The 26192-nt window shown below is 41.2% G+C and overlaps 1 protein-coding gene across 5 annotated transcripts in view; it reads left to right on the top strand.

Annotated features, from left to right (window-relative positions):
• pcdh11 (protocadherin 11) overlaps positions 1-26192 on the top strand; it is a 679207-nt gene that overhangs the window by 626193 nt on the left and 26822 nt on the right. Inside the window, exon 5 of one of the 5 annotated variants that reach the window (XM_078412296.1) lies at positions 17862-17922. The exons of the other annotated variants lie outside the window; for them this stretch is intronic. Within the exon in view, the coding sequence (XP_078268422.1) occupies positions 17862-17896 (35 nt within the window). The 3' untranslated portion in view covers positions 17897-17922. The remainder of the gene's footprint in view (positions 1-17861; positions 17923-26192) is intronic. 5 annotated transcript variants of the gene reach the window in all.

Below are 26192 nucleotides of genomic sequence, written 5' to 3'. Positions count from 1 at the left end.
AATACTCATGTTCCCTAATTCTTATCCAGAATCATAACAGCTAGTGTGAACTTGAACTTAAAAATAAAAGTTGCAATTGTTTGATGTAAAAGCTTCATTTTTATTTTCCCTAATGAAATCCTTTTGACAAAGCCCAATATTGTACCTTTTACAACATCAACAGTTACAGATGTTTGGAGTCAAAGATGTTTCACATGAGGTGACTGATGTAATGTAAGGAATGTGCCACCAAATTTTGCACAATATCCTTCTGCAGCAAAAGAAAGGCCAGATAATCCATTTTATAGGTGTTGTTTCAGGTATTTATATTGGCAGGACACACGGGATATTTCCTGAATTCCTTCTTGAAGATGGATCATGAGATTTCTGACGAGAAAAAGTGGCTTTAGTTTAATTTCAGAATCAAGGGCATCTTATTCATTGTTATCAGACTTTTGAATGGACCTCTCAATCGTCCAATCTATCCACGGTGGTACTTCCATTTAAAAAAAAATCTGTACTTTCTCTGTAGTTATCACACTATATTCTGCTCTTTGTTTATTTTCTCTTTACCTGATATACTCATGTATGGTATGATTTGCTTGGATAGCACGCAAAACAAATTCCACTGTATATCAGTATACATGACAATAATAAGAAAAAAAGCAAACCAAATCAAACTAATATAATGTGATGCTTTGACATTGCACCACTCTAACACTGTATGGATATGGATCTATATCATGAAACTCCTTACTCAGCAGTACCACTCGAGCCAATTAGGGTTGTGCATTGTTCCCAACATCCTGAAAATGAAATTATATATATATATATAAAATGAAATTATATAAATATATTTATGTATGGGAAGTCTAACTGAAACATCTGTGTAATTCCACATTTCCACTCGTGAACTATTGTTGATATGTAAACAACGGAGGTATGAAAAGTTATGCCAGTATATTGTTGGTATGATTAAACTTAGGAAAACTTTTGGTGAAGTTGAAGTCATATTGGATTCCCTTTAGAATAAACTTGACAACTTAACCGGATGTTTATGCACAGCTGGAAGATTCATCAGTCTGTGGTTTATCAAAAGCTGTAGCTCCCGAGACAAAAGAATACTTAACGTAGAAAAACCCGTAGGAAAGAACTGCAGATGCTGGTTTAAATCGAAGGTAGACACAAAATGCTGGAGTAACTCTGCAGGACAGGCAGCATCTCTGGAGGGAAGGAATGGATGATGTTTGGGGTCAGTCTGAAGAAGCGTCTCGTCCAAAACGTCACCCATTCCTTCTCTCCAGAGATGCTGCCTGACCTGCTGAGTTACTCCAGCATTTTGTGTCGACATAGAAAAACCTATTTTATCTACCGTGTTGGGAATAGGTACAATATTTTCTTTACCTTTTCAGTAATTAACTTTTAAAATGAATTGGGCATTTTATTTGATCTGCCTGAATAACACCACCACCAATTAGGAACATTGATTTTGCTTTGTACATACAAACAAAGTGCAACGGGAGAACCCAAGCAGTTGCATATTCTGCTTGAGCAAAATAGTCATTTGTTTCAGTATAATAGGTTCCTAATGTTTTAATTAAATGTATGGCATTTGATGGAGATTGGAATGGTGACTTAATAACAAGAAGTTTATTTCACTATTGACCTAATTAAGAGAGGATGGATACTAACAAATGAACCACACCAGATCAGACAGCAAATAGGAGTGTTTTCCAAATAATTAATGTATATCCTTCAACTTTTCACTGTTGCAATTGATTAAATCCTTATAAAAGTATGTGCAATGGCTCAGAAGAGCCATTTAATACATTTACGGACTAACTAAGACCTCAGCATGTTCGGGTGTCAATTATGAGAAAGATAGGACTTAAGAAATGTATTGACTCTCAACGTGAACTAAATTGCAAATCTAGCATATGAATAGAGCTGAGAAATTGGACCAATTTGCACATGATTATTATGCACAATTCACACATTAAAAAGCAGTTTTGTCTGGAGGGGGTGGCACTAGCTTTCACATCTGTGTGAGACCATGCTCTTTGGGAAATTGGCCTGGGCAATTCTATGTATATTGCCCCTTTGTGTGCCTGATGTTTGTCCATCATCAGTTGCATATCTAGCAATGTCTCAGGTCAGATCAGATGTCTTTTTGGGTAATCCACAACCTTCACCGATCACCTACAGAGAAACTAAAGTGCAAAGCGCAGAGATTAATAGCCCGACAATGGCATTGATATCAATAGACAATAGACAATAGGTGCAGGGGGAGGCCATTCGGCCCTTCGAGCCAGCACCGCCATTCAATGTGATCATGGCTGATCATTCTCAATCAGTACCCCGTTCCTGCCTTCTCCCCATACCCCCTGACTCCGCTATCCTTAAGAGCTCTATCTAGCTCTCTCTTGAATGCATTCAGAGAATTGGCCTCCATTGCCTTCTGAGGCAGAGAATTCCACAGATTCACAACTCTCTGACTGAAAAAGTTTTTCCTCATCTCAGTTCTAAATGGCCTACCCCTTATTCTTAAACTGTGGCCCCTTGTTCTGGACTCCCCCAACATTGAGAACAGGTTTCCTGCCTCTAACGTGTCCAACCCCTTAATAATCTTATACGTTTCGATAAGATCTCCTCTCATCCTTCTAAATTCCAGTGTATACAAGCCTAGTGGCTCCAGTCTTTCAACATATGACAGTCCCGCCATTCCGGGAATTAACCTAGTAAACCTACGCTGCACGCCCTCAATAGCAAGAATATTCTTCCTCAAATGTCATGCACATCTGTAAGCCTCTGTTTTCAGTGGTCTGCATTAAGGAAAATTATTGTTATTATCTCTTCTGGATTCACAGGAGTTTGGATCTGATCAGTTCTCAGGTGGACACAATGTTCAATGGCCCCTTTATTAGCTTGCACCTCAGATTGGCTCAGACCCATTAATCCAAGGAACAAGTGCATAAATTCATTGCATTGAGCTGGATTGCATTGAGCTCTATTTCCCCCTTCCCACAGGATTCCCTTCATTGATTAATATGGGCATCAGGGGATATGGGTACAAGGCAGGAGAATGGGGTTAAGAGGGAAAGATAGACCAGCCATGATTGAATGGCGGAGTAGACTTGATGGGCTGAATGGCCTAATCCTGCCCCTATAATTTAAGAACTTATGTCCTTCATCGTGTATTTTATAGTGGATGCCACGAAGAGGTCCTTATACTGTGCCTGGGGTGGTGGTGAAAGTAGAAATGATGCTGGTGTTTGATCTTATTGATAGGCATCTGGATATGCAGGAAATTGAGCGATATGGATCACATGCAGACAGAAGTGATGAGACAGAATACAGAATGACAGAATAGGGGTGGTAGTTATTGCCTTACAGCGCCAGAGACCCGTTTTCAATCCTGACTACGGGTGCTGTCTATGGAGTTTGTAAGCTCTCCCTGTGACCGTGTAGATTTTCCCCGGGTGCTCCAGTTTCCTCCCACACTTCAAAGACATACAGGTTTGTAGGTTAATTAGCTTCAGTAAAGATTATAAATTGTTCTGAGTGTGAAGTATAATGTTGTGGTGGGCCGAGCCACTTTGGTATCGCACCTTCGTTTGTCGGGCTCGAACTCTCATGTGGACCGGGTGTGATCTGGGCCGAACAATCACGCGGTCAGGGGGAGGACCATCGTGTGCCAGGAGAACAAAGGATTTGGTAGTTGTGATTTGAACTCGGGCACGCGCGGGTGTGCGACGGAACTGTATTTGGTTGATGATTAAACAGAGTTTACCCCACGTGTGGACCTCCTCAATGCTAGTGGATGGGGATCGATGGGCCTGTTTCCATGCTGCACCTCTAAAACTGAAATTAAAGATATTACTTTAACTTGGCATCATATTCAGCACAGACATTGTAGGCCGAGAGACCAGTTCCTGTGCAGTACAGTTCTATGTTATATGTAGAAGGCATAAAAGGCTGCTAATTTTTTTTTTAAATCACAGGTTACGCAATCTTATTTCTATATATTAGGCTATCAACGTGAATGATGGGAAAATGCGTGATACATCTATATTTAGATATCTTGCAAGGTTATCTTTAATATGGTAAAAAGATATTAAGTGACAATGTACAAAGTGTAGTGCAGACTGATAACCCTAGATTTGATCCAGGCATAAGAGAAAGAACCTGATCTGTCCGAACAACAAGTATTTCCCCTAAATCTTGCATTATATCTTATTTGAAACAACTGTATAAAGTGGAATATTTTGATGTAAAATGTTTCAGTAAGACGATTCCTCAGCTAAAATCAATTTTTTCAGTTGAAACGTTCAGCACTGAAATCTATGGTTCCATATGACATTGAAGAATATGATCGTTCAATAACAAATTTAAATTCCTTTCTTGAAGATCAATAAACCATACCTAGCTGACAGCAGCATGAGAAATATCTACTTTATGAATGAATCAATATTAATGCTCCCTGTATTCAGCAGAGCATTCCCCTGGACAAGAGCTGAGCTTAATTGCATCAGCTTGTATTTTTCGTCAAGTGTATGTCAGCTGAAAGAACTTTAACATGTTACCTCTGCTGAGTCTCTCAGTCTCCAGCTGGGCATGACACGTGGGACTTCAGCCTCCTTTTTGAAACAGATATTTTGGCAGAGGTATTTTTCTGATAAATTATAAATTAATTCTTTAGATGATTTTTTTTTTTGCAGCATCTGTTTACAAACCCCATGGTTTTCTTTGGATAGATTGTGACAAGATGGGGTTTTGTTCAGCAAAAGAATATCAATGTGTTATTGAGCCGCTGCTGGAAAAAAAAACCTGGGTGAAAAAACGCTCTTTTCTTCCGTTTGCAATAAAATCAATTGCAGGAAAATCAACCCTAGTAACTCTGAGGGTAGGGATTGAAATGTGAGTACATAGAGAGGAAATGTTTGAGTTTTGATTCCTATGATAAAGATAATGGTAGGATACTAATACCAGTGGTTCAGATGTTTGGTGCTGGGTTTCTATTTTTGATTACGATGATGTGATCTCTCCAACATTGGTTTATATGTGGGTACAATTCAATGAAGGCATGAGTCATGATGCCCTTTGTACTCGAAGTGACTGCCCTCATTCACTACTAAAGCACACACATAACTGCTGGGTGTCTTGAGTTGATAACAACAGTAAGCATTCCTTGACAAATTGTAGTCGAGTTAGATAGGTAATACTGTGAGTGCAGTGTGAGATGCAATTGTGAGTGCTCACAATCACGATGCTCGAGACAATCTAGAGAAACAAGTATATTTTATTTGCAAGTCTGCAGAGTTGGGTGCCTCCCCTCTCGAGACACACCGAGGTCGGGAAAATCCCTTCTTTTTATTCACTTTACAATTGTCACACGTTAAATTCCTCCCCTCTGGACTCCTTCCAATCGGAGCACTGAGGTGCACAATCTAACGACACCGCCCCTGTTGCCTCCCACATCATACATCGCATGTGCATTTAAATGAGGCATCTTGTCATGCGGGGCGTTTTTGCAATATTCATTTATCTTATTAGGCAGGCGCAGTACAGAGTAGTTCATGCCCTCTCTCCTAGTTCTTTGGATATCTTGCCCTCTCTCCTAGTTCTCTGGTTATCTTGTGCTCTCTCTGCTAGTTCTTTGGATATCTTGCCCTTATCCTTGGAATGTCACCATTTGTTCTTGCGGTTCTTATCTAGCCGAGCACAGTCGGGTCAGCTATTTCTCATGGTCCTTAGTTTAAATCAATTATCTCTTTTTACCTCTCTCTCACAATCCACCCTTTTTCTTATGCCACGCTACTTTGATTTATACTATTTCCTCCTTTTCGAGTGCTAGCAGCAGAGTCTTTGCCTCTCTATATTCCTCCTGCTGGTCATACTGTATTCTACAGGCCATCATGGCGATGTCGTTCTTTGTCAGGGCTGTCTCTATCAATCGCTGAGACAACCCCCGTATGCAGGGAATGATACAACATCCGAATAGACACATCAACCCCATCACAACTACCACTGATGTTAGGGCTGATGTAAAGATGTGCTTCCATTTCCCAAACCAGGAGTCTAGAAACCCGGTCCAGGAAGTGTCTACTCCAGAGTTCTCGGCCAATTCGATAGACAGGGAGGTGAGACTTGCTAGGGCCCTTGACACGGGCCCATCAGGAGCAGTGTTGTTGGGGATGTAGGTGCAACATTGTTCCTCAAACATCACACACACCCCCCCTTTCTCAGCCAGGAGCATGTCCAAGGCCATGCAATTTAGCCAGGCCATTAGGCTGGTAGCTGTCAGTTGTTCCACTAATCCTTCAACCGCATCTCGAGTGTAATTTATAAAGCATTGTTGATTGTAGTATAGGTAGTTGATCCAGTCCACATTTTTATTTAAATGATGAGGAAACAATTTATTGTTTTCCTGCTGTTGTTTCCTCATCATTTTAGTCAAAATATACTGCCCAGAACAAGTCATAACAGCAAAACTATTGGTACTTATCATTGGCATCATATTCAGCACAGACATTGTGGGCCAAAGGGCCTGTTCCTGTATTGTATGTTCTGTGTTATATGTAGAGGGTATGAGGCTACCATTAAAATAAAAATATCACAGGTTATACAATCTTATCATTACTCTAGAAACTGCCAATGGAAAATTCTGGAAATTGTAAAACAAGGAGTTGCAGATGTCGGTTTACAAAAAAAGCTACAAAGCGCGAGAGTCATTCAGCGAAATGAGTTTCAGTTTAGCCAGCATCTCTGGAGAATATGGATAGGCGATGTTTCAGGTCAAGACCCTTCTTCTGACTGATAGAGGGGCAAGGAGTTGCACATGCTGGGTTACAAAAAAAGACACATGCTGGAGTAACTCAGCGGTTCAGGCAGGTCAGGAGAACATGGATCGGTGATAGGTTTCGGGTCGGGACCCTTCTTAGACTGATGCTATACTGTTCAGTCTGAAGAAGGGAAGCAACTTGAAACGTCCCCTATCCATGTTATCCAGAGATGCTGCCTGACCCGCTGAGTTAATCCAGCACTTTGTGTCTTTTATTCCAAAAATTGTATAATAATAATAATAATAATAATATATTTATTTTATATAGCGCCTTATCACATGCTCAAAGCGCTTTACAAATACATTTAACATAGAGACAAACAGACAAACTATCCTGACGGAAAAGCGGCGAATACCTCCAGTATAGATTTGTGAATCAACATAATGCAAGATAAATCAAGAATGGAGTGTGGCGGCAGAAACTTGGGCTAATAGCTCAGCTCATACAATACAACTTTACCAAGTTCATCAAGATTCAAATTGAAACCTGTCACTTTTCTGGCAAGAAGTAGCTACCAAAACATCAAGAAATGTTGATTTAAGAATGCTGTTTTAAATCCTTTCAGGATTATTATTTTTAAATTTCTAATGAGTTGCTTACTTGAAAGCATTAAAACATTTAAAGAGGTTTAAAAGTATTTAAATTTATTTTGGGGTATTTTACATTTTTAATATTTAGCATTATGGTTTTTTTTAAAGCTTTTTTAGATGTTCTTGAATGTTTTTATTGAATGTTTCAGAAACATTCAGTTATTTATGAAAGATTTGTCTCGCTAAGTTTGGGGAGGCGACTTTACTGATAGTTACATCTTTTTTTATTTTGTGTCCATCAACCATTGCATATGATGCTCCTCTTAAAACTAAGACTTGCCAAATAAGGATTCACTTTCACCTGGGATATCATCTGGGTGGCAAGTAAATTAAGGTCTTAGATTGCATTTATGACAAACCGGGTTAAATCCTTAACATTACTTTTCTCACCTACATTGTTGCTAAGAGCTAATGGATTGACTTGCAGTTTGGGTTTGGTCCAACTTAATATGTCCTCTGCTTTGTAGAGACAGCCTGAGAAAACAATCCCTTTGCAATAATAAACATTGTATTTCTCACAACACATCCCCAAGTGAGCCCTTTGGTTGAGGCTACTAATTTAGAGCTAATTACTGCTGAATTATGGACAGTTTGGTGTTTAGAGTTTGTGCCTCATAGGAGATGGATTGACTTTTAACTTGTACATTTACACCTGTCAGAGAGACAAGACTTTCATGTGGCAGAATGTAGAAACAAGGAACTGCAGATGCTGGTTTACAAAAAAAAGACCCAAAGTGCTGGAATAACCACAGTTCAGGCAGAATCTGTGGAAAATGTGGATAGGTGATGTTTCGGGTCGGGATTCATCTTCAGGTTGATTGGGGGGGGGATGAAAATTGGAATAGTGGAGGGGCTGTACAAAGCCTGGCAGGTAATAGGTTGATACAGTTGAGAAGGGTTTTTTGATAGGAAGATGGTTGCACAAAGGCTAGAGATGAAAAGACAGAAGGCTTGGGACAAAATGATTGATGAGTTGTAAATTGTGAAGCTAGAGGAAGGAATGTAGATTGAAGGGGAAGGGGAGGGGAGAAATAGGTGTGAGTCCAGGTGGAGCACTGGGGAGGAGAAAATGATGTGGGTTATGCAGGGAAAGAAGGGAGAGGGGGATGTTGATGTACTTACCTAAAATTGGAGAATTCAAAGTCCATATGTTGGGTTGTAAACTATCCAAGTGGAATATTAGGTGTTGCTCCTCCAGTTTGCATGTGGCCTCAGTCTGGCAATAGAAGAGACCTAGGACAGAAAGGTCAGTGTGGGAATGGGAAGAGAAAAACTGAGAGATCCATTAGGTCTAGGTCTCTGAGTCTATGCTTGGTCTCAACTATGTACGGGAGGTCACAATGGGAACAGTGGATGCAGTAGATGAGATTAGGCAAGTGCATACTAACCTCTGTCTCACCTGGAAGGACTTCTGGAGTCCCTGAATGGATGTGAGGGAAGAGGTATAAGAACAGGTGTTATATCTCCAGCTGTTGCAGGAGAAATGCCATAGGAGGGGGTAGTTTGGATGGGAAGGGATGAGTGAACTAAGGAGTTGCAGAGGGAACGGTCTCTGCGGAAGGTGGAAAAGGTTGGGGATAGGAAAATAGTTAATGGTGGTGGGATCACTTTGGGGGGTGACGGAAATGTCAGAGGATGATGCGTTGGATGTGATGACTGGTGGGGTGAAAGGTGAGGATCACGGGAAGTCTATCCTTGTTTCATCTGTGGGGAGGGGGAGCAAGAACCGAACCATGGGACATGGAGGAGACATGAGTGAGGGATCTATCTATGACAGCAATGGGGAAAAATTTGTCAGTCTAAATATTATTGTCCTTAATTGTTCCCTTCAAACAGCTCTTAATGCATTTCTAATATTGCTCCAATAAATGTTTTCAAAGTAAAGTGGGAATCCGTAAAATCAGAACTGTCTCTGTTGTTTTAGAGTCTTTCACTAACAATGGTCAGTCTGAAAGAAAGGTAGAGAGTGGCATTGTATCTCCATGAATTTTTCATGCACACACATTCACTGATACTGTGCCTGCACACAAAAAAAATCACCTCTGTCCTTTGATCAAATGTGCAATCCATTTTTGCCCAAGAAATGAACATTGAAGTGCAAGTGTCCTTACTGAACTGATATTAATTAACCCACTTCTGGCAAGGAGTGAATTGTGGTTTATAATAGTAAGATTAAATGAGAACTTACCAGTTCGAAGTTTGATCTGTATTTTATGAGGAGTTACGATGAGGGATTACGTGAAGACCCCGTCCAGCACGCATGCGCGACATTCTTCAAAGCAGCGGTGTGGATTCACAGAAAAAACACAACGATTGAAATAAATATAGTAAAGAAAAAATAAGAACTTAATTACCAGTTGATCTGTATAAAAGAGGGTGGGAGCGGAGGGCACGTAATCCCTCATCGTAACTCCTCATAAAATACAGATCAAACTTCGAACTGGTAAGTTCTCATTTAATCTTACTATTTTATTTCGGAGTCACGTGAGTGACTACGTGAAGACTTCAAAGCTCTGTGATTCCGAACCGTGTACCAGCCCATGCTTCACTCACTGTCTGAAGACCTTAGAGGGAGGAAGTATGTTATCGCAATAAAGAGCCTGTTTGTGAACAAAAAAGGTTTATTAATGACAACAAAAAACAGAGAGCTCCCCAGGGCTCAAATTAAATATTATCTGCAGACTGTAAAATTCTGTCTGCAAATGTAGCAGGTTGCGCCAGCGGTTTATTATAAAACCTTTGGAAAGTTCTTTCCGAGGACCATCCTGCTCTGGCCAGAATATGGTCCATAGGCACGTCCATTCGACTAGCCGCCGACGTAGATGCAGCCCTGGTGGAGTGAGATTTGTAAACATTGGTATTGACTCCCGCGGACTTAAGCACCTGCTTGAGCCACCTTGAAATGGTTTGGCTCGTCACCTGACCATGAGGCTTCTTGTGGCTTATCCATAAGGCTTTTTCTCTCCCTCTTAAGTTGTATGTTGTGTCTATGTAATTGGCGAGATGGGTCTTGGCACACAGCCGTGGGTCAGATGAATATGCCCAGAACTCCATGACTGGAGGCGTGGTACCTGGTCTAGTTTGTTTGACCAGTCCCTGAATATGGAATGTGAAACAGTCCAATGACTCTGTCATGCTGTCCAGCCTCAGAAGGTGGAGGGATTGTACCCTTTGAGCTGACACTAGTGCCATGAGCATGACTGATTTCAGTGTAAGTTGTTCCAGCGTGAGTGCCCTGGGCGGTGGCCATCCCCTAAGGTACGTCAGCACAATGCTGACATCCCAGATCTGAGTGTACCTTGGTCTGGGGGGGTTAGTGTTAAAAATGCCCCTCATGATTTTGATTACTAGTGGATGGGACCCCAAAGCCAGTTGTCCTGCTGCTGGAACCAAATAAGCTGACAACGCACTCCTGGCTGTATTTATGGCGCTGTAGCTGAGTCCTTCCCGATGTAATCCAACCAGGAACTCCACAACACTGGTGGGTGTTGCTGTAGTGTAGGTAGTTCCTGTTTTGGAGCAATACCGTTCCCATTTTCTTATGTTGGTCAGGTATTGTCTCCTGGTGGACTCCCGGTGGGATGCGGTCATCATGTTGATGGCGTCCTCAGACAGTCCCAGGCCCAGTAGAGGTCTTTTTAGAATCTGCAAGCCAGGAGATTGACTCTGTCATGGCACGGGTGACTAATGCCTGACACTGGGTGGATTAATAATTCCGGACTGCTGGGGAATTCCAACGGTGTTTCGACAGCCATGTCGAGGGCCACTGGGAACCATGGCTGTGTAGGCCAGTCGGGTGTTATCAAGATTCCTGAAGCGGAATCCAATTGAATCTTGCGTAATACCCGACTGATGAGGCAGAAGGGAGGAAAAGCATAAAAGAACATTTTCCCCCAATACAGCGTGAATGCATCAACTGCTGCTCCCTCAGGGTCTGGTTCCCAAGCGACATACGTTGGTACCGGGTGATTCAGCCTGGATGCAAATAGATCGATATCTGGTGTGCCATATTGCTTTGTAATTTCGGCAAATACTTTGGGATTTAACATCCATTCGATGTTATCGTTAAATTTGCGTGACCTGGTGTCTGCCACTGTATTTTGCTTACCTGGTAGGTAAGTTGCTGATAACCAAGTATGTCTTTCGACACACCATTGCCAGATTAGGTTGACCAATTTGTCACACGATATCGACTTTATACCACCCATGTGGTTGATATAAGCCACCACCGTGGTATTATCTAATTGCAACCGGACATGTGCATGATGCGTATTAGATGAATATGCTTTTAAACCATAAAACGCACCCAACATTTCTAAATAGTTGATACCCCGTGTCTGTAGGCAAGATGATTCAGAATTAGTCCATCTGCCCCCTGTGCTGGATTGCATGTTAGTTGCTCCCCAGCCAAAAGCACTGGCATCCGTTTGAATGGTTAATACTGGGTTGGTGATTATTATGGGACTGGAACTGAGCCTAATGTTCCTTGTCCACCATTGTAACTCTGGAATGGATTCAGCAGTTAAATACATAGCTCGGTCAAAGTGACCTGAGTTTTGCTTTAGTGCGTGCACTTTTGCTCTTTGTAAATTTTGGTAGTGCAAAGGCCCAAATTGTACAGCTGGAAAAGCTGCTACCATTTTACCAATAACTCTAGCTACCTGCCATATGGTTGGCTGACGTTTATGCATTAGTTCGTGGCATGATAGTGCCAATTGTGATGCTTTTCCCTTTGGCAGAGTTACAACCATGCGAACAGTATCAATCGTAAATCCAAGATAGTCCATGGTAGTGGACGGTGTAAAATTGGATTTATCTGGATGTATGACAAACCCCAAAGTTTCAAACAAACGTTTGGTGGCTGCTACTGCCAAAATAGCTGTCTCCAAGGTTTTCCCTACTATTAAAATGTCGTCTAAGTACGCCATGACTATATGCTTTTGTTTTCTCAATAATGCCAAGGCGGGTTTTAAGATTTTAGTGAACAACCTTGGAGCGGAGGTTAGTCCATTTGGTAAGGCTTTAAATTGCCATAGCTGTTTCATCCAGATAAATTTTAAGTATTTACGGTGCTCCTTGTGTATGGGTACTGAGTAGTAGGCATCTTTTAAATCAATGCCTGCTAGAAAGTACCCTGTAGAAATCAAAAGTCTGGCGGTTTCAAAAGTTTCCATCTTAAAATGTGTATACTTAACTGACTCGTTTAACGTAGTTAAGTCAATGATGATGCGACATCCACCATCTTTTTTAGTTTTAGTGAAAATATTAGACACAAATTCCAAAGGTTCATGTTTTGTTCTTTCAATGACACCTTTTGCTAGTAGCCTCACAAGTTCAGCTTGACCCTCTTGTTTCTCTTTGACTGAGAGGGTGAATACCCTTTGGGGTATGTGCTGAACTGGCGGAATGTTTTCATGAACAAAGTCAATTTTATAGCCATGAATGCAGCTTAGTATGTATTTGTCATTAGTGATGGTTTCCCATGCATCCAAAAACAAGTGCAATCTCCCCCCTGATAGTATAGAGTCCCTACTGCTCATATGCCGAGAGGTACCAGACCCACCTACCTCCATGGTTACTGGTGTTAATTTTTCTTCTGCCTCTTCGCTGGACGATGAGGTGTCTGCTGGGCTGTAGAGGGCTGCTGTTGACGTTGATGTTGTTGGGGGTGGCGCATTTTCCATGGGGTCCGCTCTGGGCCCTGGCCTAAAAAAGGCTTACGGGGAATGGTTGCGGACCCCGAGCTTTCACCAGTCCCATATGGTGGTCTATGACTGGTGGACGCCGTGAGGTACTGCCGCCTGGGTTTGTTAGGTCTGCTCGGTCCCAAACCTGCCCTCACGAGACCAAAGGTCTTGGATTCTTCCTCTAGGTCTTTCACCTTTTTTGGAAGATCCTTTCCAAAAAGCAGAATTGGAGGTTCTGAACCCGGTGTTTTGCAGAGTCCCGCAAACTTAGGGTTGAGGGCAGGCTTGATGATTTCCTTTCGTAAAATATTTATCTGGTATTGAGTGGTGCACAGCAGAGCTAATGTATCTTGCTGATTTGTGGAGATGTCCACACCATCAATGGACCGAGCATATGATGTTATCCCTGCAGTCAGGAGATTAAGGATTTTCTGGAGCTTCAACTCCAGGTTCCTGATGTTCTGCCCCAAATGTCCCCAAATTTGGCTGTTTACAGCTGGTACATTTAATGATGTACAATTTTCTGGGGCTGTATATAGCTCAAGAGCCTCATTGACCACCCGTTCTTGTAGGGGTTTTGAGGACAGGTGGTCAATGCTGGCTGCAAGTTTCGGCTCTAAAGGCCGACCCCCTCGTGGAATGACCACGTAGCGGTTGACCACACCCAGCAGCTCTTCCTGATCCTGTACACTCTGTGTACTCCGGACATCTTCAGCCAACAACCCCTCTTCTTGACCAGCCCAGACCTGGTCGCCAATGCTGCCTTCAAAAGAAGGTGAGGCAATGGCCAGTGCCGTAAAGGGCACTGCGGGAGTACCTGGGCTCCCTTGGCGAGTCTGCTGCCGCTCTCTCAGCAGATCTCGCTGGAGCATTTGCTCCATAAGCCGTTCCATTCGGCTTAGGCGGCTGCCAGTGCCGCTCTGGAGCGGTGTGGCATCTTCATCCGAATCGTCGGATACTACCGCCCGGTTCTGGCTGCAGGTACCTCCAGCTCGCTGCTCAGGCTGCACTAGCGGTGCTGGGCTCGGCTCGGTAGTTGCTGCCGCCTCTTGCCCCCCCTCCAAAGAACGTTCCTCAACGGAAGACGAACGGGGGCGAGCTGCAAATTTCTTTCCTCTGGTCTTGCTCATCTTGGGACCTAAAGCAGACCACAGAGAAAATACTCACGGCCACGGTAGAACTTACCTGTCGGCCCGACTTTTTAAATTGTAGCGGGAGCACCTTGAACTCCCGTTCGTCGCGGGTGCACTGCATGAACGCTAATGTCGCGCATGCGTGCTGGACGGGGTCTTCACGTAGTCACTCACGTGACTCCGAAATAAAATCTTTGAGAACAGGCAGCAACTGTGGTGCAGCATAAAGACCATCAGATTTAACCTAAAGGAGGAAAATTGAAGGCAACTGAAGAATGGAAAAAGTAATATTAGATGAAAAAGACATTTTTGTACAGCAATTGAAATGGTTCAATGGATCAGAGCAGGATCCATTCATCTCTGGAACCTAATTGCGTTTCCAGCTCAAAAATCGTTTTCCTCTTTTCTCTCTCTCGCTCTAACAATTCAAACACTTTAAATGAAGTGAAAGTGGAAAGTTTTATCCAAACTGCCTAACTTAAAATGGACAGGGAATTGCCAAATGCACTCATTAAATTGGCAAGCTACTGAGAATGGGGTAAAAAACAAATAACACTCTTCAGCAGCATTGCTGTTCTGAAGTTAGGAAGAAATAGCTGGATTGGAGTTGCTAAATAAGAATGTGCTTCTGTGCTCTTGATTTTGAGGAATCTTCTCAACCCTTGAACACAGGGGCAGCTACATAGAGGCTGCAACATTGGCCCCACCTCTTGCTCTAGCCAGTATTTGCAGAAGTGAATCAATTGCACCTTCCTGGTGCCAGGAATTCAGCCAGGTCTGGTATTGCTATTGATGGTGGTTTATAATTGTCAGGCATACGGTGAAAAACATTGTTTTGTGCAGGGCGATTGTATCACTAATGCGTCCAACAAGTAGTGCAAAGGTTGTTGCAGCAACTGAGAAAGTACAGATTAAACAAAATGTGAATGTTGTATCAAGGTAGATTGTATGATTGGTATAATCTTGGTAATATGAGAGATCCATTTAAGAGTCTGATAACAGTAGGGATGAAACTGTTCTTGAATCTGGTGGTACATGCTTTCAACCTTTTGGGTCTTCTGCCCAACAAGAGCGGGAGAAAGAGGAACAACTGAGGTGTGAGAGGTCTTTGTCATGTTAGTTGCTTTCCTGACTTAATGGACCGTAACACAATCAATGGTACATGGGTTTATGGATCTCCATTGCAGACCTGGTGAATGCTGTAATAGTCAATAGTCAATAGTCGTTTATTTGTTACATACACATAAATGTGTAGTAAAATGAAACATTACCCGCAGTTGAACAATAAGACCAATAAGATTAATCAATAAAAATGCAATAACACATACAATCACAACTAACACCAAACAAAAAGAAACATCCATCACAGTGAGTCTCCTCCAGTCCCTCCTCACTGTGATGGAAGGCCAAAATGTCTTTTTCTCTTCCCTGCCGTCTTGTCCCACGGTCAGGCTGTTGGAGTTGCCACGTCGGGGCAGTCGGGGCTCCCGATATTGAAGCCCCCGCTGGGCAGTGAAAGGTCAACGGCCTATTTCAGGCCGCGCCGGATGGTGAAAGGTCCGCGGCGGGCCGACCCAAGCCCCGCGATTCGGGGCGGGCGAACACGCTGCCTCTGCCGCTGCCGGAGCTCCCGATGTCGGCCCCCACCCAGGGGTCTGCGGGCTTCCGACGTCCACGCGGCCCACGCCGGAGCCTCCGGAGACGAGTCGCAGCCGTTCCCGCAGCATCCGAAGGCGGCCAGCGCCGCAGGTGGTGAGTCCGGACCGCGGGCTCTGCGAACCAGAGCCGCAGGTGGTCCCAGGTGCATGGCCGGTGGTAGGCCGCAACGGGAACGGAGACACGACACAGAACAAAGGTCACGTCTCCGTTCGGGAGAGAGAATGTTACAGTTCTATGGAATATGCTAGGAGTCTCCTCACAGGAGTCTAACCACTATCATGTATGCAAATTATTCTGCCATTTACCTGAAAGTAGTTGCCATTTAATTACTTTAATCAGGCGATGCTGTCTTATAATTATTCTCTTGCTGAATCAAAAGATAGAAAGACTTTTCTTAGCTCCACCCAGGCAATGGCCCAGAGAGCATGATTGACAGAAGTGTGGTCAGTCTGATTTGGCTGCCATTTGACAACCCAAAGCAATTTTTGTAAGCAATTCTTATTTTGTGCATTTGAATGGAGCAACATAAAATGTAGGGGCTAGTTTGACGAATTAATTTTCTACAGGCAAAAGCTTGGCTGACCTTTTAAATCTATTGGAAACATACGCACTTAACTCATTACCGGTTTTGTGTTGGAGGTGTGGATTTTCACAGGTACTATCATTAAAATCTGATTTACATTGTATTTGAATAGATAACGGAGCCCTTGTAAAGGTTACATGGACAGCAGGAAATGACCCAACATATCAGAGTGGAGAGGGAGTAATTATCTTAGTTTATAATGTTATCATTGTCCACTTCCTCTTGGTATAAGTACTTCCACCATGGTCTGCATCATGCTGACATTAGCTTAAAGCTTTCTAGTATCATATAAGAAAATGTAGAACATAAACAATCCATTTGCCTATGTTAGTGTCTGGGCTTGGGTGTCTATATGCTCCAGCTACTTCACCTCCTGCCTTGTTTCTTGTATATAAAACTTACTAAGAAAGATTGCACAATATTTCAAAGCAACCAGCAATATTAAACACATTTGTACAAATAAGTGAACATGCAATAATGTTTTTGTGGCGGCTTTTATGTGCCTCATACCTGGAAAAGGAACAGAACAAGATAAAAGTGTCCTATTTCTGACTGTATACAAGGTGTATTGATTGTTTTGATTAGATTCAGAAACCATATCAAGTGCACAAAATCTGTGCAGCATCCATTAAAGACAGATTAACAGGAGTAATTTAGTAATTCTTAGCTTCCAAAATATGTGCAGTTTGACACAAGTTCTCAAAATGAATTCTCTGAAATAAAAGAGTTCTTTATTTAAGAGAAACAAATAACAATCATCTGTTACCAGAAATTGGTTGTATCTTCTGTTATATTCTTTTAATTTTTACATTATCCCATTATCCCTCTGTACTAGCGCCAGAGGTTAATCTTTCAACCATTCCACCCTTCTCTTCTGCCAAATCCACGTGGCCCTTACCCATGCTCACCCCCATGCCCATCCCCATGCCTATGCCCTCTCTATCTCCCTATTCCTTCTCTTCACCTCCTGCAAAACCTGCTTGAGGCACTCATGCACATTAAGAGTGCCTTATAAATGTTTATTGTTGTATTCACTTAACAGAATACACAGCCAGTGATAATCACTTATGAGGAACTGGCTGGAATGATTGTCTCTGGCAGTTGAGCTGAAATAATGTCCTTCAGTTGTGCGTGTGAGCTCTTGTATGCAATTATGTCCTCAGCCTGCAGCTTAGGCTGTTCTTTCACTCTAACATTCAGTCTACAACCCCCAGGGCAGTGGTTTAGCATGACAGACATTCTGTAGCTATACTGCAAACAGCAATTCAGTACTCAGAAGGATATTTTATTATATTGCATTTTGTGCCTTTAGTATTTAACTATTCACTGCATTCAATTTACATCGTTTGAGGAGCCTGCTAAAGTCATTTTGTATCCCTTGGCTGTAGACTTACCCGTTGAAAGTCTTCTAACCTATTACTGATTGAAAAAGACATCACCAACAACAAGGTTAGTGTTTCAAAACTGGAACTGGGAACTGATGCAATTGGCTGTCCCTTTACCAGCAGTACATCAAAATAAATTCTATTTATTTATATAATATATATTTAGGATCTGGGTAATACAATGATTTAGAAATCTATTTAGTCATCTCTCGAATCTGGATTTAAATTCAGTTCAAACTCTGTTAGATGAAGAAAAAAAGATGCAGAGTGCTGGAGTAACTCAGCAGGCCATTCAGCATCTCTGGAGAACATAGATAGGTGATGTTTTGGGTACGAGACCCTTCTACAGACTGATTGAAAGGGGGTGTGGTGGGGGGGAAGAAAGTTGGAAGAGAGGAGGGGCAGGACAAAGCCTGGCAGGTAAGAGGTTGATACAGAGGAGGGCCATTTGATAGACAGATAGTTGGATAAAGGGCAAAGATGAAAAGACAGAAGATGAGAGGCAAAAGGATTGCAGAGTTGCAAATTGTACGCTAATAGAAGGAATGTAGGTGAAAGGGGAGAGGGAAGGGTGAAATAGGTGCAAATCCAGATGGGGCACAGGGGAGAAAGGGGGAGAGGAGATGACGTGATAGACCATGGTTGTAGTGATACTAAATCCTTGTAAATTAATGCAAGAGGGGTCTTAGCTTGCTAACTCTTTTGTCATCTGAATTAAATAAGGATTACTTCAAAAGGCAGAAAATGAAAAATAATTGCACAATTAATAGTAAATATATAACAGATTGAAAAAACATGTTCAGAAACAGTGTCAAGTATTCTTCTGTCCTTAAATGCACATCAATAGTCAATCATACCTTCACATTATTGTTCTATTCATAGTAATGAAGTGTAGCATCTTTCACCTTGTAATATGCCTGCAGGGTTAAATGATTTCATTATTATTAATGAGCCTATTCTAATGCAGTCTGGTTACCAGGAATAGGAAATATACAGCGCTAAGTAATAATAATTACAAACTTAATTATTTCCTTTCAAACTAAATTTATTCCTCGCTTATCTTTTCTGTGCCATTCTGTTTAGATTCATTAGGACAAATAAATACAAGACCTTAAGGTCTAAGGTTTGTTATCTTCTTTGACATGCCATGCACCTTCAGATTCTGTAGTGATGCAAGAGGGGTCTGACATTTGTGGAGAACATGCAAGAACATGTTTTCCCCAAACTCTTTTAGAAAATCTGTATTATTATTTTTGGTATACTGACTGAATTAAGTTTTTGCTTCCCTACTGAAGTACAGAGCTGTTTTTTGCTTCTGTTGGTTTAACAATTAAGTGACTATTGACTATTGGTTGGTGAAGTCCAATTTGATTGCTCCAATTCAACTACTAATGTCTCCTGGTTGAAACTGGTTTGCCAAGCAGAGGTACATGTTGTATTTTTCTATCCATGGAAGATTAGTCAAAACCTTAACCAAAAGTCGGATAAACTCAATTTAGCTGGTTGCATAACACAAAACCAAAATGAGAATTGTCAGTTTCATATCCAGGAGCTTTTCCAAAGGTGAATCAGACAATTGGAACTAAATCTTTGTAATTTACCAATGATCTATTGGTAATTTAATTGCTTAGACATGACCTGAATTAGACTTTGATTTAAAGCAATATGTATTACTTATATAAATGTGTTCAATTTGGACAACCAGTATATTATTTACAAATGAGAAATATATAGAGCTTTTTTTTAAAGTACTTAGGTTTCATACAGTATAATTATTTCTTTGGAAATAGTTACTGGTCACTCTCACCTCCAAGCTTTGTGTGTTTGGTAAAAACAGCAAATGATTACACTTGAACCTATAATCACTCTTATCAACACTAAATCTATTGATTTTTTTCTTTTTTAAACTGAGGCATAAGGAACTACAAATGCTGAAATCTTGTGCAAAAACACAAAATTCTGGAGTAATCCAGTGAATCAGGCAGCATCTCTGGAGAACATGGAACGGTGACATTTCAGCTCTGAAGAAGGCTCCCAACGTGAAACGTCGTCCATCTATGTTCTCGAGAGATGTAATGGAATGGAATACTTTATTGTCACATGTGACTAGGCACAGTGAAATGCTGCCTGACCCACTGGGTTATTCCAGCATTTTGTGATTTTTAAAAACTTTTTATGTTCTTGCCTTTAAAATATAAAGGTATGTCAGCATCATCTGTTGTTTAACTCCCATATTTACTAAGTATAATCATTACTGTTGCATGTTAAGGAGGAGTGCAGCTATTTTGACCACAGTTTCAGGGAGCTGGTATTTGGATAAAGCCTCTTTCCGGGGTACAATTTCAGCAGGAAAAAACCCTCAAATCTATATCATTTAGGACCAACCCTATTTCAGCAAATTAGAAGCAACTTTATTCTTAGAAATGGCTTTCTTGTAAGAGCTGAGCTCAAATACAATCACACTGCTTCTACAATTTATTTATCAGATATGCTTTGGAAATTGTCATCAGGAGATTTTGGTAATATTGATGCATCCTGCATATTTTTTATTGTGTTTGTTTCCCAAGTTTATACAAGGGAAGTTTAGATTATGGTACCTTGCAATAAAAATGTCACATTGTTGAAATGTATGCATCTGACCAAGGAAGCCCTAGAGTGACATTGACTTAAGTTAGATTTATAGATAGATTATTGTGAAACATAACTGAGATAAATGCCTCAAAATCCTGTTTTCCCAAAAAGCAAATGGGTGGAGGATTTTGGGGAGCATCTGCAGAGGCAGAGGGAGGGTCAATGTTCTTCCCGTAGATTGTTGTTTGCTCCTGATTACAAAATCTGCAGTCTCTTGTGTCCCCACCTTGTTCACAGTTGCCCCAGTGTGGGTCATAAACTCATTCAAGTAAATATACACGTATGCACATGGGGTCATTTATAATTAAATTCACGTGTTTAGAACTTGGAGATGTAAAGGCAAGACAGAACAGCTTCAGATATAATTGCTGGATGCTATCAATAAATGAAGAAATAAATCGCTCATTTTTGAATTGGATTCAAATCATTTAATAAAATTCAAACATTAATTTGAAATATTCCATTGATCTGTGAATGAAGTGCATCCTCTTATAATTTATTTTAAATGATTGGGATTTGAAGAAAGTTACTTAAGGGAATAACTAGCTCCTGAGAAAGATTTCAGGTACAACTCTTGGCAGCCTTGGTTGACTGATATTAGTTTTAATCCAATTTAGGTTGAATTTGATGGAATAGCTTGTGACATAAGAAAAAACAGACTTTCTTTTCTGATTAGAAAGCTGATTATACCTATGTGAATAGCTGAATGCAATTAGTTTTTAATTGGTGGTAATGTTCTCCCACATGTTTGCCTAATTATTTACTAGAGTAATTATTCCATTGATATAGTGGATAAAATATATTTTTTGAAATATTCTTCTGAGTATCTGTCAGCTGGCTCAGAGTGGGGTTTTATTTTCCAAATGCACTCTTGTATATTTTGCTTTTTTTCCCCAAAATATTCATTGTGGCACTTCATATTCATATGGCTCATACAGAAATCAAATGGACTGCCTCGATTTTAACAAATTGGAGATGTGTTTTTAGGAACCATATCCAGCAATCAGGCATACTTAAATCTGTAAATTATAGACCAGTTGATCTATTATTTTTTTTCAAGTTGCCAACTTCTTTACAATACACGACAGAAAATTGTATTTCAGCATTTTTTTTCACTCTGGGAGTGATATCTTGCAAAAAGTATAGACTGAATTTGTCATTTGCATAATTACCACATTGGAGACCCTGATTTGCAATGAGGTTGCACCTTTTTCCTCCAGAGCCTGGTTACTGTTGATTTTATAGATTATATTTTGAAAAAAATCTGTCACTACTTGACTGACATTCTACGTGACCTTTAATTTCTGAAGCGACTTTGACATTAGAATTTGTTACTATTCATCGTTTCACTTGTTAAGTCTATATCAGTTCAGCAGTGCCTCTTTTCCATGAGTGAATATGTCATTACTGTATATTAGTTGGTTGCCCATGGCTTACATTTTCATTTTTTTGAGTCAAAGTAAGATAATATTGACAACTTACATTAGAAAATAATATAAAATCGCAAGAGATAAAGTAATAATTTAAAATTCTGACTTTAAGTGCTTTAATATATCTACATTTTGAGCATATTCCTTTTAATAAATAACAAATCTTTTCCATAGAGAATCTCTTTTGTCTTTATTTTATGTTTATATCAATATTGGAAATCTAGTCAAGATGGTAAAAACACTCGTATTTTCGCATGGGTCTAAAAGGTATAACTGATTTAGTGATGCACTTTTTGTCAGGGTTGCAGGTTGCAGGTTACCTTTATCAGGCTTCCAAAGGTACCTTGAGCACTTTATATGAGGATATTTGCCAATATCCTGCTGGTGTTAGCACAAGACTGTAGCACCTCCAGTGAAATTGGTGGTCTATTCATAAAATCCACCAATGTTTATTTAGCAGCAGTTCAGCTTCAACCTTTCATGGAGAAACTTGGACTCGTGGCTATGCAACTATCCAAACTCAGTCTTTCAAAGAGAGATCTCCTAAAGCCAGCCATCAGTAGCCTGGCATGAGGTCACTGACATGATGGATGTTGATTAGTCCAAGATGATAAAGGAGATTGGAGGGAATCTTGAGAGGTTGTACAATGGCATTCCAACACTGAAGTATATACAAATGATCAAAACTTTGATAGCCCTCTTAAATAAAGATGCTTGTAGAGTAAGTTTCTCATTGTTTTTGGTGACAGTGCAAACAGAAAGTAATAATTGAAATCAAGGTACAAATGAGATACAATTAGAGCAAATGTCAAAGACTTATAAGAAGGGGAAGGAAAACATGAACAGGAGATGAGTGCCAGAAAGAAGGAAGGGACCTGGCATACGGGGAGAAATTCTCTGTCTGCATGCACTGCCATTCTTATTTTGTGTTTGGAAAGACATCAACACCTTGGCTCAGTAGCACATGTAAATGTTACCATCTAAATTTGAAATGCTCCCTTGACTTAGCCAGATGGACAAAATAGCTCCATCTGTGCACCATCCTTCAGTAATGCCATTTGTTAAAATGAAATACTTTGCTTCTCGTTCAAGCTCAGTGAGGCCTGGATCCCAGAGAAAGGCTCTGCTGCCTAGAAATGACTTTCGATCTGCTGTTTAAAGTTAAATCTTGGGATGTGAATGAAGCTGGCAAGACAGAATTCATTATCTATATTTGGTTGTCCAGAGTCATTAAAATATGTCCAAATCAAACCTCAATAGACAATAGACAATAGGTGCAGGAGTAGGCCATTCGGCCCTTCGAGCCAGCACCGCCATTCAATGTGATCATGGCTGATCATTCTCAATCAGTACCCCGTTCCTGCTTTCTCCCAATACCTCCTGACTCCGCTATTCTTAAGAGCTCTATCTAGCTCTCTCTTGAATGTATTCAGAGAATTGGCCTCCACTGCCCTCTGAGGCAGAGAATTCCACCTCACCTCCATTTACTACCTTAGCTCTGCAACTGTTATCACACAAAAATAAATTTGATACCTCTTTGGGAAAAAAACCCGATTAGGCATATTATGTGCACAAAATGCCTGCCCTGCACAATCCTTCCACATTACGCACTTATGAAAGAGTTTGAATGAATGAATAATACTTTATTGTCACATGAACCTAGGTACAGTGAAATGATTTGTTTTGCATACGACCAAGGTAGTACACAACTGTCACCACATTTTGCCACTGACAAAGTTACAAAGATAACGACCAATCCATTCTACTGCCTGCCGTCACATGTGGCAGCAGGTCTCTTCCGCAATCCTCCCCCTCCCGCCGGATCCCCTTTGTTCTCGTCGGCCCCCCACGCCATGTCCCCTTTTGTTCACGGCTGCTTCCCCACACCAGGTCCCCCATTGTTCTCATTGGCCCTCTGCTGTGTCCCCCATTGTTCTTGACGATTCACCTCACTCTCAACGCTCCACCTCACCCTCTTATGAAAGAGTTTGAAACACCTTAATGAAATGTGATAAGATGCTATTAGAATACATTTTTTGTTTTGGGGTTTGCGCAGCTGTAAGGCTGGTCTTTTCCCCAACTAATTATAGACAATAGGTGCAGGAGTAGGCCATTCGGCCCTTCGAGCCAGCACCATCATTCAATGTGATCATGGCTGATCATTCTCAATCAGTACCCTGTTCCTGCCTTCTCCCCGTACCCCCTGACTCCGTTATCCTTAAGAGCTCTATCTAGCTCACTCTTGAATGCATTCAGAGAATTGGCCTCCACTGCCTTCTGAGGCAGAGAGTTCCACAGATTTACAACTCTCTGACTGAAAAAGTTTTTCCTCATCTCTGTTTAAAATGTAACTATAAATGTATTACCTTCAGCTGTGCATAAGTCCTGGCCAGTAAATAACACAATGCCAGGATTGCCCATTCTGTGGGGAAATACTATTACTTGAAATTGAGAGCTGCCAATGTAACAGATGACACGAGGATCATTTTCACTTGCACTCCATCTATCTGTTGCAAGTTGAGCCCATGTCCACATTGCTGACACAAGGATCAATCTACCAACGATCCGATGAGGCATGACTTCAGCAGACCCAACCAGCTCATCCTCCCAACTGTAGCCTGTGCCCCAGTGGACAACCTGCCGACATCTGCTGGTGACTTAAAACCTCACTAAGCATTAAGAACTAAAATTACAGGTTTTTCTGCAAATCTAACACAAAGTTTTGTATTCCCCTTCCCTGGCCTGAACAGATAGCACTTTCAGCTCTCCCCTCTCCTGTTAGGTAAATGTATCAGCTGTTTGATAAGTTCTAATATGTTAGGGCGGCACGGTGGGTGGCGCAGTGGTAGAGTTGCTGCCTTACAGCGAATGCAGCGCCGGAGACTCTAGGTTCGATCCTGACTACGGGCACCATCTGTACGGAGTTTGTACGTTCTCCCCGTGACCTTCATGGGTTTTCTCCGAGTTCTTCGGTTTCCTCCCACACTCCAAAGACGTACTGTAAAAATTGTCCCTAGTGTGTGTAGGATAGTGTTAGTGTGCGTGGATCGCTGGGCGGCGCGGACTCGGTGGGACGAAGGGCCTGTTTCCGTGCTGTATCTCTAAATCTAAAAAAATCTAAAAAAAATGTTTCAAAGTGACAATTTGGAATTCCATTCCAAATGGTGAAACACATAGTTACCAACAGAGTAACAGGTACACCAGAGTTTCAGTGGCAAAGCCAATTTCAAAGTAATTACTTATTTACAAAGTGCAATTTGTGGAGTGTTTTTTGGAAACCAGCATCTGATTTTCTTGTGTCGCACTTATTTGCAATATGGTACATTTAAAATAAAAAAATTAAAATGTTAAATGTTCTGCTCCTGTGCTTCTGTTATTGTGTCAAGCAATAACATATTGATACTAAATGCCATGAGTCAGCAAACAAATCCTTCAGATGCACAGTGGGGTTTTCATTCGTATGCTCGACAGCTGAGGCACACTTTTAATGGTTTGTCACCAAAGCAACTGACTCTTCACAATACTAAAGTACAAACAGGCAGATAGAAGCACTATTTGTGATTACATTCAGTGGTGTATTATAGACGTGTGGGTAGTCACAAAACCACAGTTGGTCAGAGAGGCAAATAACTCTGACCTGGACCCACTTCAATTCGCCAAGCATTACAATAGATCGACAATCGATGCAAACTCATTGCCTCTCCACTCTGCGCTGGACAACATAGACAATAGGAACGTAAGTCAGGTTTTTCATCAACCTCTGAAGAAGGGTCTCGACCCGAAACGTCACCCATTCCTTCTCTCCCGAGATGCTGCCTGACCTGCTGAGTTACTCCAGCATTTTGTGAATAAATCGATTTGTACCAGCATCTGCAGTTATTTTCTTATACTGTGAGTTTCACTTGTTTGGAGAGTGTGGCAGAGCAGAGGGATCTTGAAGTATAGATGCATGTTTCCCTTAAAGTGGTGATTGAGGCAGACAGTGTGGCAAATAAAGCATTTGACATGCTTTCCTTCAGTGGGAAGGATATTGAGTACAAAAATTGGGGCATCATTGAGACATTTGGTTCAAAAGCAGATTCTTCTCATCAAACATCGGGTTTTTAAGAAACCCTAACAAATTATATCAACACCAAACTTTGCATCCTGTGGTCGCTCGACAGACTTTATTTTTTGCATTATTGTGGTTTCATTTCCTTAAAATAACTGATAATTTATTGTGCATTTCTTATCATTGTTGTTGCATTCAATGTGCCTGTAAACTTGCAAGTAA

Source organism: Rhinoraja longicauda, chromosome 15, assembly GCF_053455715.1.
Source record: "Rhinoraja longicauda isolate Sanriku21f chromosome 15, sRhiLon1.1, whole genome shotgun sequence".
NCBI lineage: Eukaryota > Metazoa > Chordata > Chondrichthyes > Rajiformes > Arhynchobatidae > Rhinoraja > Rhinoraja longicauda.
This window is presented reverse-complemented; position numbering and strand designations above follow the sequence as displayed.